This window comes from Oryctolagus cuniculus, chromosome 4, assembly GCF_964237555.1.
Source record: "Oryctolagus cuniculus chromosome 4, mOryCun1.1, whole genome shotgun sequence".
NCBI lineage: Eukaryota > Metazoa > Chordata > Mammalia > Lagomorpha > Leporidae > Oryctolagus > Oryctolagus cuniculus.
Genome location: NC_091435.1, coordinates 96,525,625 through 96,539,042, shown reverse-complemented (window position 1 = coordinate 96,539,042; position 13,418 = coordinate 96,525,625). Strand labels below are relative to the sequence as shown.

Here is a 13,418-nt window from a genome sequence, read left to right as displayed (position 1 = left end):
GGGGGGAAGAACCACTATAATCCAAAAGCTGTACTTACGAAATTTATATTTATTAAATAAAAGCTTTCTATTAAAAAAAGAAACCAAGTCCAAGTCCATCCTAAATTAACTTTTTTTTTTTTTTTTTTTTTTTTGTATAGGCAGAGTGGACAGTGAGAGAGAGATACAGAGAGAAAGGTCTTCCTTTGCTGTTGGTTCACCCTCCAATGGCCGCTGCGGCCGGCGCACCGCCGCCGGTGCTTCTTCTGGTCTTCCATGGGGTGCAGGGCCCAAGGACTTGGGCCATCTTCCACTGCACTCCCGGGCCACAGCAGAGAGCTGACCTGGAAGAGGGGCAACCGGGACAGAATCCGGCGCCCTGACCCGGACTAGAACCCGGTGTGCCGGCGCCGCAAGGCGGAGTATTAGCCTAGTGAGCCGCGGCACCGGCACCTAAATTAACCTTAATGTTGCTAACAAAGTGATTTAATAAGACTTCCTTTGTGGGAAGTCTAATATAGAAATCAGAAGTTAGATCTCTGGCCTGTTCCCCTTGCCCTACATGCCTTTGAAAGAGTCACTTAACCTGTTTGCTCCTGAGGCTGGCAACGACCACAGTCAGAGATGATTAAAAAGCCAAGGAAAGGAATGCGGTGTGGCATAGCAGGTTAAGCGCAGTCTGTGCTGGCATTCCATATGGGCCCTGGTTCAAGTCCCAGCTGCTCCACTTCTGATCCAGCTCCTTGCTAATGTGCCTGGGAAAGCAGCAGAGGATGGCTCAAGTACTTGGGCCCTTACACACACGTGGAAGACCCAGAAGAAGCTCCTGGCCTTGGATTAGCTTAGCTCTGGTCATTGCAGCCATTTGGGGAGTGATCTAGCAGATGGAAGACTTTCTCTATCTCTCACTCTGTCTCTACATCTTTCTGCAACTCTGTCTTTCAAATAAATAAAATCTTTAAAAAAAATTTCAGTTCTAGAATACCTTGAATTATACAATAAATCAACATTGGAACTTTATTTAACCAAAAGCTGACAGAATGCAGGCCAGATTCACCTTGGCAACGATAACAAAAAAAAAAGGTCTAAAGCCTACTAGTTTTCAGCTAGAAAGAATAAGATAGGGGGCTGGCACTGTGGCATAGCAAGTAAAGCCACCGCCTGCAGTGCCAGCATCCCATGTGTGCATCGGTTCAAATCCCAGCTGCTCCACCTCCGATCCAGCTCTCTGCTATGGCCTGGGAAAGCAGTGAAGATGGCCCAAATCCTTGGGCCCCTGCACCTGTGTGGGAGACCTGGAAGAAGCTCCTGGCTCCTGGCTTCGGACTGGCACAGCTCCAGCCATTGTGGCCATCTGGGGAGTGAACCAGCAGATGGAAGACCTCTCGACCTCTCTCCCTTCCTCCCTCCCTCCCTCCCTCTCTCTCTCTCTCTCTCTCTCTGTCTTTCTGTAACTCTACCTCTAAAATAATTAAATCTTAAAAAAAAAAAAAGGCTGGGAAACCAACAAATTCAAGAAGGAATTCTATCGTAGTCTTTTTTGTCTATATCCCAAGATATGGGGAAACCAGGATTATACTTCATAAAGATAAAAAGCACACAGACACTATGTAACCACGTAGAAAAGCACAGTGTGTGTGTGTTAGAGACCATGTAACTACTGGATAGCATCAGTGTAGACTAGAAAACTTCAATTGCTGCAGTGGCTTGGGTCCCTGTAGGGACAGCAGCATCCCATCTGGGTGCCTGGTTTGAGAGCTGCCTACTCTGCTTCTGAGCCAGCTTCCCACTAATGTACATCCAGGGAGGTGGAGATGATGGCCCTTATACTTGGGTCCCTACCACCCCTGAGGGAGATCCAGATGGAGTTCTGGGCTCCTGGCTTTGGTCTGATCCAGCCCTGGCTGTTGTGGGCATTTGGGGAATGAAGTAGTGGATAGAAGATCTCTCTGTGTCTGTCTCTCTGTTAAATTAAATGAAATGTTTTTAAATTGAGTTTTGGGGGCAAGCGTTGTGGCGTAATGGATAAAGCCGCCACCTGCAGTACCGGCATCCCATATGGGTGCCAGTTCGTGTCCCAGTTGCTCCTCTTCCAATACAACTCTCTGCAATGGCCTGGAAAAGCAGCAGAAGATGGCCCAAGTGCTTGGGCCCCTGCACCCTTGTGGGAGACCTGGAAGAAGCTCCTGGCTCCTGGCTTCGGATCAGCCCACTTCTGGCCACTGAGGCCATTTGAGGAGTGAACCAGCACATGGAAGACCTCTCTGTCTCTCCCTCTCTCTGTCTGCAGCTCTGCCTCTCAAATAATTAAATCCTTAAAAAAAAATTACGTTTGGGAGAAGGAGTTAGTCCAGCATTTAAGACATTTGCCTTCATACAGGAGTATCTGACTTCAGTTCCTGGCTCTGAGTCCCGAATTCAACTTCCTGTTAACGCAGACCCTGGAAGACAGCAATGATGTACCAAGTCATTGGAATCCTATCACCTATGCACAAGACCTGGACTGAGTTCCCAGCTCCCTGCTTTCATGCCTTTGGGAGCTCTCTCTCTGCCTCTCAAATAAAAACTAAAAAATAAAGATGTTAATTTACATATAAAAAATTTCAAAGTACATGCTTGTGAGAGATCTCCAAAAAGTTCATGAAAATGCATATTATGAAAAAACTATGAATGAACTTCAAAAATTTTTTGAACCAAAATAAGCTTATCTTTTATTTATTTATTTATTTATTTGAAAGTCAGAGTTATGCAGAGAGAGGAAGAGACAGAGACAAAGACAGAGAGAAACAGAGATCTTCCATCCACTGGTTCATTCCCCAGATGGCTGCAATGCTGGCGCTGGGCCAGGCCAAAGCCAGGATCAGGAGCTTTATGTGGGTCTCCTCCATGGGTGCAGGGGCCCAAGGACTTGGGTCATCTGCTGCTGCTTTTCCCAGGCCAGCAGCAGGGAGCTGAATCAGAAGTGGAGCAGCCAGGACATGAACTGGCGCCCATATGGGATGCCGGCATCACAGGCAGTGGCTTTACCCACTATGCCACAACTCCACTCTCTACTTATTGATGTAAAAAAATATTTTTTTTAAAGACAGAGTTACAGAGAGAGAGGGAGAGACAGAGAGATCTTCTATCCACTGGTTCATTCCCCAAGTGGCCTCAACGGCCAGGGCTGAGACAAGCCAAAGTCAAAACAGCTTCATCTAGATCTCCCACATAGGTGGCAGGGGCCCAAGCACTTGGGCTTCTTCAGCTGCTTTCCCCAGGTACATTAGTATGAAGCTGGATCAGCAAGCAGTAGAGTAGCTGGAACATGAACCAGCTTAACCCACTGTACCACAACAGCACAGGCTGGGCCAGACCAAAGCCAGGAGCCTGGAATTCCATCTAGGTCCCCTATGTGGGTGCAGGAGCCCAAAGACTTGGGCCATCTTCCTCTGCTTTCCCAGACACAGTTGCAGGGAGCTGAACTGGAAGCAGAACAGTCAGAAGTCAAACCGGCGCTCATATGAGATGCCAGTGTCACAGGTGGCCTCGCCCGCCGTGCTACAAGGCCAGCCCCATCTGATGTTTTAACCACTGTACCAATGCCTACCCTAGCTTATCTTTTAATTCAACTTTTTCATGAACTTTGTATGTCCTATAATCATGGGAAATTAAGTGCAGATTTCACAAAACTATAATAATCCTTATCCCAAGTATGCTGTGGTGGTTGTGTTCCATCTGTTCACAATTATTTAAGCTATAACTTAAAACAGCAGTTAACTCACAAGAAGTTGCGTCCATGAACCAACTGCACTCTGACTCAGCATAGTTTCTATACCAGCCTACTGCAAATGTCTGTAACTCCACCTCTAGAGACTCATTTCTCTGAGCTGCTAGAGAATCACAGCATGCAAATACACGTTAAATCTCCTGTACGAAGATGTTTCATTCTAGAAGCCATCAACAACTCTAACACTCTCCAGGGTGAGGGCTACTGGAGAATGGTTCCACAGGCAGCAGCTAAACTTGGAGAGGGGAGAGACAGAAATTTATTCGGCACAGTATCCGGAAGAGCCCTAAGTACCTAAGAAAAGCAAAACCAAGAGAAAGAGAAGAGCACTGACACCATTCTCACCAAAATTTAATTCTGCTCTGGGGCCAGTCCTACAGTTAAGTCACTGCAAATCCACAGCATCTACAAGAACTTGTGCAAAACAAAAGCAAAAATACCAAGCCGATCCACGTGGTGGAGGAGTCTGAAGGCTGTGTGTGGATTGAGTCCTCTGTGCCGGATTCTGTTTTAACCTCTTTCCAGGTGTTAACTCATTTACTCTTCACAAGCGAAAGTACTAGTATTATCTCCTGAAACTGGATGACCACCTCCGAGGGGAGGAAAGGGAGACACGAAGTAACTCACCCCAGTCACACGCCTAAGTGAGCAGCTTAACTGAGACCTCAGCTTTGCACCTGCTGTCTCTACCCTGGAGCTCTAGTAAGCTACGCTGTCACTCCAGAACAATACAGGATGATGACACCGAGAGGCAAAGGGAGGCGAAGAATCAAGCTGCTGCCCCTGACCGCCACTTAACCTTAGAGCTCAACAGCTGAAGTGGATGCACAGTCAGGTCACCTAGCGTCACCTGCTCAAACAATTGTACAGGAACTTCTGCAAAACAGCTTCCCAGCGCTCTGGAAGGTCAGTCTGTTCGTGCTCATTTGATTCACGGCAACAAGTCCAGTCGTCTTTTCTCCGAATGCAGGGGAAGCGCCGCACTGAAATGGGCTTTGGGGTCGTACAAGCTGTGTAACCACGGGCAGGCAAGTCGTTGAGCCTGTGGGGCTTCATCAATGCGCTCGCCGCACAAGTACAACGTGAAGAGGTAGGAGCTGTTCAGGCGAGGAGCGCGGCACGGAGGACGGCAGGCCCAGCTCCGCCTCTCCCAGTCCTCATAAATGGAAACACAGACGCCCACAAGGGCTGAACGCACACGGCCAAGGGGAAGAACGGCGCGGGCGGGAGGAGGCGAAGCCCCCATCCAGAAGTGGGACTGACAGCAGGGCCCCCGAGGAGGGGCGCGGGTTTCCCTCCCGTCCCCTCCCCCTCCCCCGACCGTCGGTGCCTCTGCACCTCCCACCATTCACCAGCTGCCTCGGGCGCCGCGCACGGACACACGGCTCCTCCAACCACTGTTACCTCGGCGACAGCAGAAGGCTCGGGAGACGCTGCCACCTGTTCCTCTCCGCCGCCACCAGCAGCACCGACACTGCAGAGCCAGCCGCCATGCCCCAGCTACTTGATAGGCAGCTGGGTCCACACACACAAACCCTTACCTCCAATCTGCGAGCCTACTGTCCCCGGCCGGCCACCGTCCGATCAAGTGCAGCTGGGGGCGTCTCCAGTAAAACCAATCAGAGGGCAGATCTGGGCTGCCGTGGCGACGATTGGCCAGTCGTAGTGCGTGCCCGCGGAGGCGTGGTCTCCGCTTCGGCGTTTGGGGTCTGCGCCCACTCGGGGAAGGGTCTGTTCTGCTGTGCCCCGGAGCCGGTGTCCAATGGCGGTTTCTCTCCGTGGACCGCGGCGTTCCTTCGCGGTCGTCGGGTTTCTAGGAGAGGAACACCCCTCATGGCCTCTCTCGTAAAACACTGCGAGACCGTGGCGGAGCCGGAGCTGGGGCGGGGTGGAGCGGAGAATGCAAAGTTCTCTGATGTTCTAAGAATGGAATTAATTCAATGAAAAGTTTTAAATCACCTGAGCTTTAAAAGGTGTTCTCATTGGCTGTTGGGAAATACAGGCGGTCAAAACCAAAATTGCAGAGTATCTAGAAAATACTTGTTACAGCTAAACCAAGGCTCATACAAAAATTCATGGAAAGTACACATAGAAATCAAAGGTTGTAAGAAAACACAAAATTGAACATGAAGAAAGTAGAAGAAATAAGTAAAGATGAAGAAATTAATGAATTAAGAAAACTGGTATCAAAGACTAATAAACACATGGATTCAGGGGGGGAAAACTAAAAAACAAATAGCTACTTGCTCAGAAATAAAGGGAGAAAAACGCACACTTGACATGATAAAAGCAAAAATGGGATCACAGATACAACAAATTTTAGATTTGCAAGAGGCTAATTGTTTTCAACTTTAAACAAACTCAAAAATCTGGATAAAGTCTATAATGTTAAAATATAATTACCAAAATAGATCCTGGAAGAGAGAAAAACATCTCACCAAATGGTTATCATAGAAGAACTAGAGAATGTTGGCAAAGAAGTATTCTACCACCTTCAACTCCAGTGCCATCGAAACTGATAACTGTCTATGTCGCCTAGCAAATGGGCCAGAGGAATATTCTTAGGTATGGAGTGCTGCTTCTAGAACCTGAAGAAGCCTCCTGGGCCCTATACTTCCTTTCATGTGGAGGAGGTGCAATATTAAAAAATTTTTTTTTAAATCCGTACTTTACTTTGAAAGGAATATTCTGGCATGCCTCTGACCTCCTGGGACCTTAAAAACTTCTCTAAAGAGGGAGGAGATGTACAGTTTGGCACATACTCAATCGGACTTAACCCTAATGGTAGAGTTAGAAACGTGCCAGGGGATTCCAGTTGAATCCCATCAAGGTGGCATGTACCAGTGCCATCTCACTAGCCTAAGTAATCAGTTTCAGTTCATAATTGAACATAATGATTGGATTAAAGGTCAAAGGGATCAGATAAACAAGACTAGCATCTGCTAATACTGATAGAATTAAAAAGGAGGGAATGATCCAACATGGGAAGCAGGATACACAGCAGACTCATAGAATGGCAGATGTCCTAAACAGCACTCTGGCCTCAGAATCAGCCCTAAGGCATTGGGATCTGGCTAAAAAGCCCATGAGAGTTTCTCAGGCATGGAAAGCCAAGACACTGTGGCAAAAAAAAAAAAAAAAAAAAAAAAAAAAAAATGACTTAAATGAAAGATCTCTGTGAGTGAGATCCCAGTGGAAAAAGTGGGCCATCAAAAAAGGAGGTACCTTTCTCTGAAGGGAGGAGAGAACTTCTACTTTGACTATGGCCTTGTCTAAATAAGATCAGAGTTGGTGAACTCAAGAGGCTTCCATAGCCTTGGCAGCTCATGACAAAGCCTCGGGTGATTACTGACGCCATAAACAAGAGTGTCAATTGTTAAATCAACAACAGGAGTCACTGTGCACTAACTTCCCATGTAGGATCTCTGTCCTTAATGTGTTGTAATATGTGAATTAATGGTATAACTAATACTCAAACAGTACTTTATACTTCGTGTTTCTGTGTGGGTGCAAACTGTTGAAATCTACTTCATATATACTAAATTGATCTTCTGTATATAAAGATAATTGAAAATGAATCTTGATGTGAATGGGATGGGAGAGGGAGTAGGAGATGGGATGGTTGCAGGTGGGAGGGTGGTTATGGGGGTAAAAAAGCCGCTATAATCCAAAAGTTGTACTTTGAAATTTATATTTATTAAATAAGAGTTAAAAAAAAAAACTTCTCTAAAGAAGTTAACTCCTGAATGGTCAGAGGGTTTATCTCCTTCTCTGGGACCACCTGTGTCTTTAAGGTCTCCAGCATGCTAACGACTTCTTGTTTATCCTGTGTTATTTGCATGTTGTTGTCACTTGAATGGATCAATATCATGTCCAGTGGGATGTCTGTGTGGCCCAGGTCTTTGTATTTATTTTTTTTTAATATTTATTTATTTGAAAAGCAGAGTTACAGAGACAGAGAAGAAGAGACAGAGAAAGAGAGAGAAATCATCCATCTACTAGTTCACCCCCCAGATGGCCACAATGGCCAGGGCTGAGCCAGGCCAAAGCCAGGAGCCACGAGCTTGTTCCGAGTCTTCCGTATGGGCAGCAGGAGCCCATGCACTGACGAATTCTTCTGCACATTAAGAAGGAACAGGATCAGAAATGGAACAGCTGGGACTCAAATGGAACAGGATCAGAAATGAAACAGCTGGGAGCCCACATGGGATGATGGAGCCACAGTGCAACCCATGGCCCAGGTCTCTTTGGATTATGTGATGACAGAGGACAGAAGAGCTACCAAGCCCTGAAGCAAAACTACAAGTGGATAACATTGTCTATTGCATGTGATGAAGCTGATTTTGCCCCTCTGTTGAGTTGGAATGGCAAAGAACTTACATGCCAAGGCAATGGCTGTGTGCCACACACCAGAGTCCTCATTCCTCTGCAGCAATGACGCCACACCAGACACAGCAGCTGCCGTCAGGGCTCCTCTCTAAGCTCGAAGGAATCCACTGGTGTTCCCTGGAGGCCATCCCATTTCTGCAGACACCGAAACTGACGGAGTAGGGCAGACAGGACTGAGAATTCTCTGGTACCAATCCTACCATTCTGCTCAGGAATACAGTACATTTAAAAAAAAAGATTTTATTTATTTATTTGAGAGGTAGAGTTACAGACAGTGAGAGGGAGAGACAGAGAGAGAGGTCTTCCATCCACTGGTTCACTCCCCAAATGCCCGCAACAGCCAGAGCTGCACCTATCCGAAGCCAGGAGCCAGGTCAGGAGCCAGCTGCTTCTTCCAGGTCTCCCATGTGGGTGCAGGGGCCCAAGGACTTGGGCCATCTTCTACTACTTTCCCAGGCCACAGCAGAGAGCTGGATTGGAAGAGGGGCAGCCAGGACTCGAACCGGTGCCCATATGGGGTGATGGTGCCACAGGCAGAGGATTAACCAACTGTGCCACAGCACTGGCCCCTACAGTACTTTCTAAATTGTAATACCTTTGTGAGGACAAAAGGAAAGGCATTTCAGAGATTTCCATGTGGCTTTTTTTTTTTTTTCAAGATTTAATTTACTTATTTGCGAGGTAGAGTTACAGACAGAGAGAGGAAGAGACAGAGAAAGGTCTTCCCTCCACTGGTTCACTCCCCAAATAGCTGCAATGGCCGGAGCTGTGCCAATCTGAAGCCAGGAGCCAGGAGCTTCTTCCTGGTCTCCCACACAGCGTGCAGGGGCCCAAGGACTTGGACCATCTTCTACTGCTTTCCTAGGCCATCATCAGGGAACTGAATCAGAAGAAGAGCAGCCAGGACACCAACTGGCGCCCATATGGGATGCCAGAGCCGCAGGCAGAGGCTTAGCCAACTATGTCACAGTGCCAGTCCCTCCACTGGGCTTTTCCTGCAATAACAGCTCTTACAAATAGCTCTACAGATCATGGACTCAGTGGGAGGCTTACTCCAATTGCCAAATTATCAATTCTTATTGTCCTTAGGGACTGTAGAAATAACCACTGGATGGGTCTGCAGACCCAGTGAGCCCACCCTGAGCCACATTTTAGCCAGTTCACTATTAATTGGTTCTATAAGCCCTGAATCTATCAGGAATACTGTTATGAGAGTTTGGATCTTCAGTATCAACGTCCCATGTCCAGTAGTGCTTGAAATACTCAATTATTTCCTTTTTTTTTGATGTACAGCTACTAAAATAAATGGCCATATGTTGTTTTAAACAAAGAACTGGAAGAATTTTCTTTTTTTAAGAATTTATTTATTTCTTTTAAAATCAGAGTTATGCAGAGAAAGAGAGAGAGAAAGAGAGAGAGAGAGAGATCTTCTATCCGCTGGTTCAATCCCCAGAATCTGGCCACAATGGCTGGGGGCTGGGCCAGGCCAAAGCCAGGAGCCAGGATCATTCAGGTATCCCATGTGGGTGGCAAGAACCCAAACTCAAGGGCCATCTTCCGTTGCTTTTCCCAGGCGGTTAGCAGGGAGCTGGATCAGAAGTGGAGCGTCCAGGTCATGACTGGTGCCATATGGGATGCCAGCATCACAGGCAGCGGCTTTACCCGCTGTACCATGCCGGCCTGCTAAGATCTGGGAGAATTTAAGGAGGTCCTTCCTCCTGAGGACATAGCTACTCCTTCAGTCCATGGGTTCCAGATCTGAAAACTGACTCAGGCCTGGGAACTGAGCAAGGGATTACGGTGTCTTTTGGGGTGACCATCTCAGCCGCCTGCTTGTCTATTCTTGTGCTTCTGTTGTTGCTTACAGATGTGCTGCCCCTATTTTGCTCTTGAGCATAGCATCCTCCATCAACCGTATCTGCAATCCCTGTAGGTCAAGCCCTGCTGACTAACGCCCCGACCTTGCGCATGGTTATGGTAGTGGTACCTCCCAGCTCGTAGAGGCTAACGGCTGGCCCCTGGCCCACAGCGTTCAGAAGAACCCATCATTCCAGCACCCTGGCTCTAGGACCCCTCTCCTGCCACCACCTCTGCGCTACAGAGGAGAGCCACACTGAGGCTGTCGGTGATGAACATCTATCTCAACACTGCACGCCTGACGCCTTGGTGAGTGCTGTGTCCTCTGACATTGCCCGTGGGACATAAGTCTCCAGTGTGTCTTGACCTGACAAAGTACATTCATCCCATCCTGACCTTACAGATGTTGTCCATCCCAACAGTTTCCCTAGACATTCCCACTTCGCTGAGAGTTGGCCATCATTTCTTTCAGGTTCCTAAGGGCCATTCTGTAGGGAGTGCGCCCATTTTCTGGGGTCCTTGCTAGGTGTTAAACACCATGTTCCAAGAATCTGCCCTCAACTCCATGAATTTTCACTCATCCAGACTAACATGCTGGCCTCTTTGCTCAAGAACCTTCAAGGGGCCAGCGCCATGGTGCAGTAGGTTGATCCTCCCCTGCGGCACCGGCATCCCATATGGGTGCTGGTTCTAGTCCGGGCTGCTCCTCTTCCCATCCAGCTCTCTGCTGTGGCCTGGGAAAGAACTAGAAGATGGCCCAAGTCCTTGGGCCTCTGCACCTGCATGGGAGACCTGGAAGAAGCACCTGGCTCCTGGCTTCAGATCAGTGCAGCTCTGGCCGTTGCAGCCATTTGGGGGGTGAACCGTCTCTCTCTCTCACTGTCTGTAACAACTCTACCTCTCAAATAAATAAATAAAATCTTAAAAAAAGAACCTTCAAAATTCAACCCCAGGAGTGTGCACCTAGTTCCTGCTGTACCAGCCTGCTAATCCTTGCAGTTTCTTTGATATATGGTCTCTTCCCCTCTTATCAGGCCCAGCATGTTCCCGCCTGGAATTTAACCCTGGTTCTCAGCCTGAAACCCAAGAGAGAAAGTGAGACATCTCCCATAGAGGCCCACTCCGGCCTTGTGTGTGCGACAGGCTGTGGTAGTGGCCTCCTGGCAGCTGAAGGGCAGGGACCTATTAGTGAGAGCAGGGCTGCCTTTGAAATCCCGAAAGCTCTGTGCTTTTGTAGAGTCGGGCATTCCCGGAGGCATCCACCCAGCTGCCTCTGTTCCTTGTCACAGGAATCTAGGTTCCTCCCTCCCTCCCTGCCACCGCACCGCCAAGACCCGGCCTTTCCCATACCAGATCAGCCTGGGCCGGGCATTCAAACACCTCTGAAACCCTGCAGATTCTCAGATTTTTTGACTAACTGCACCAATTTTTCCACTATGGGAGATAATGCCAGTTTTGTAGGATGCCACTGAGGCTCTGTGGTCCTCACACTTATCGCTTAACTGCTTGTCACCTGCCCCTTGTGTCTCATTTTTCTTCTGCAGCGTCTTCGGCAGCATTTAGCTGGCACCAGCCCACTCAGCTGTCCCATGGCCACTGTTCCCCCCATCCGTGAAAGGTTTGCAAAACCACCCCTTCACAGCACTCTCCTCCAAGAAGACATTTGCTCAGGGCACCACCAATGAACTCTCTAGCAAATGAGCTGTCATTTGGCGCCAGGCACTTGCGAGGCCCACCTGTCAACCAGGACAGTGTCCCCTGTAGAAGCTGCGTGGTGTGTGAACCAGTTCCAAATCCCCTCCTGACTGACTCATTTTATTTGTTTGTTTGTTTATTTATTTATTTATTTATTTTTACAGGCAGAGTGGACAGTGAGAGAGAGAGAGAGAGAAAGGTCTTCCTTTTGCCGTTGGTTCACCCTCCAATGGCCGCCACGGCCGGCGCGCTGCGGCCGGCGCACCGCTCCTATCCGAAGGCAGGAGCCAGGTGCTTCTCCTGGTCTCCCATGGGGTGCAGGGCCCAAGTACTTGGGCCATCCTCCAGTGTACTCCCGGGCCACAGCAGAGAGCTGGCCCAGAAGAGGGGCAACTGGGACAGAATCCGGTGCCCCGACCGGGACTAGAACCCGTGTGCCGGCGCCGCAAGGTGGAGGATTAGCCTAGTAAGCCGCGGTGCCGGCCACTGACTCATTTTAGGGACCATGCTCAGTACCACTCATGTTGGTCTGGGTCCAGGAAAAAGGTGCCAAGATGGGAGTAAGCATGTGGGAATTTTATTAGGGGAAAAGCCTGGGGGAGAGAAAGGTAAAGGAGCTGGAGGGGGCGGGGGAGGTTCCGGATCACGGTGCAGGTTGGAATCCGACTGAAGAGGAGGGGAACGAAAGGTGGGTCAAGGGACCCTTTTGCTGCGCAGTCTAGGGAAAGTTCAGCCCCTGCGGAGTTCCCCAGCCAAAGCCAGCTGTCAGTGGGTCCTGCGTCCACCAAGAATGGTTCTGCCTTAGTCTCCTGGCATGCTCAGCGGCTGCCTGGAAGCTGCCTGCGGAGGACCTCGTAGCTGTGGTGCAGCAGCTGGGGTCCTTGGTGCACGATGCATCCTGGAGGTGGAGGTGTGCGAGGCACATTCTCGTGGCCGTCACAGGCTGGAACAGAGACTAGATGCCACTCCCCTGCCCTGTCTTCCCCCACCCCATCATGAAACTCGTATGACAGCTGGGTAGCAAACTAGGCAAACAAGCTGGATCATTTCACTTGGGGATTGAGTGAAGGAAGAAAATGAACCGAGCGATGAGATCAAGGGTGGCTGGGTGTGTGGGGTGGATCTGCCACGGGTGGGGAAGCTGGAGAAAGTCTGTGTCCTGCCCTGAGCGAAAAGGAATGAAACAGAAGCTCCAAGGAGGAGCAGGGCACAGGCCCCCCAAGGAGGAGGTCAACATGGAAGGCACGGAAGTGGGACCTGCTGTGGCATGGTGAGCCAAGGTGACAGAACCAGGCCCTGCGAGTAGGGAGGAAGCTGGGGCCGCCATACGGCTGCAGATCAGCCTCATAATCAGAGCTGTCTATCCGGGGTACTGGAAGGTGGGGGGAACTGAGGGAGGTCAGGAGATCCCGCTGCCTTGCAAGGCTTCTCTTGCCAATCTCATGCTCTGGCCTGAAGCCTTTGGACGAAATGCAAGTGGCCTTGGGAGGGATAACGTGTCACTCCGTTTCAGTTACTAATACCTGACAATGTGCCAGCTAACAACGTGGGTGGGAAGCAGCAGAAGCAAGTTGGGATGTGTTGGTGGAGGTGGTGTGGGGGTGTCCTGGCCACTTGCAATGGTGAAGCCCCAGCATTGGCACGGTAGAGCAATGGGTCAACAACCAGCATTCATGGGCAACAGGCCGGGGGCCGCCCTCCTGAGGAGGTGGGGTTGGGAGCAGGCTGG

General features: G+C 49.4%; 1 protein-coding gene across 8 annotated transcripts in view; it reads right to left on the bottom strand.

Moving 5' to 3' along the window:
- Positions 1–5,550, bottom strand: part of MCCC1 (methylcrotonyl-CoA carboxylase subunit 1) — a 77,912-nt gene extending 72,362 nt beyond the window's left edge. Inside the window, exon 1 of one of the 8 annotated variants that reach the window (XM_051818818.2) lies at positions 5,290–5,550. Coding sequence is in view for 1 of the 8 variants with exons in the window: in XM_051818817.2 (XP_051674777.2) it covers positions 5,153–5,241 (89 nt within the window). In the remaining 7 variants the exon portion in view is untranslated. Of the gene's footprint in view, positions 1–2,309; positions 2,416–5,100 lie in introns of those variants that run through there. The other 7 variants (XM_051818823.2, XM_051818817.2, XM_051818822.2 and 4 more) reach the window with 7 other exon arrangements.
- Between the last annotated feature and the right edge of the window lie 7,868 nt (positions 5,551–13,418).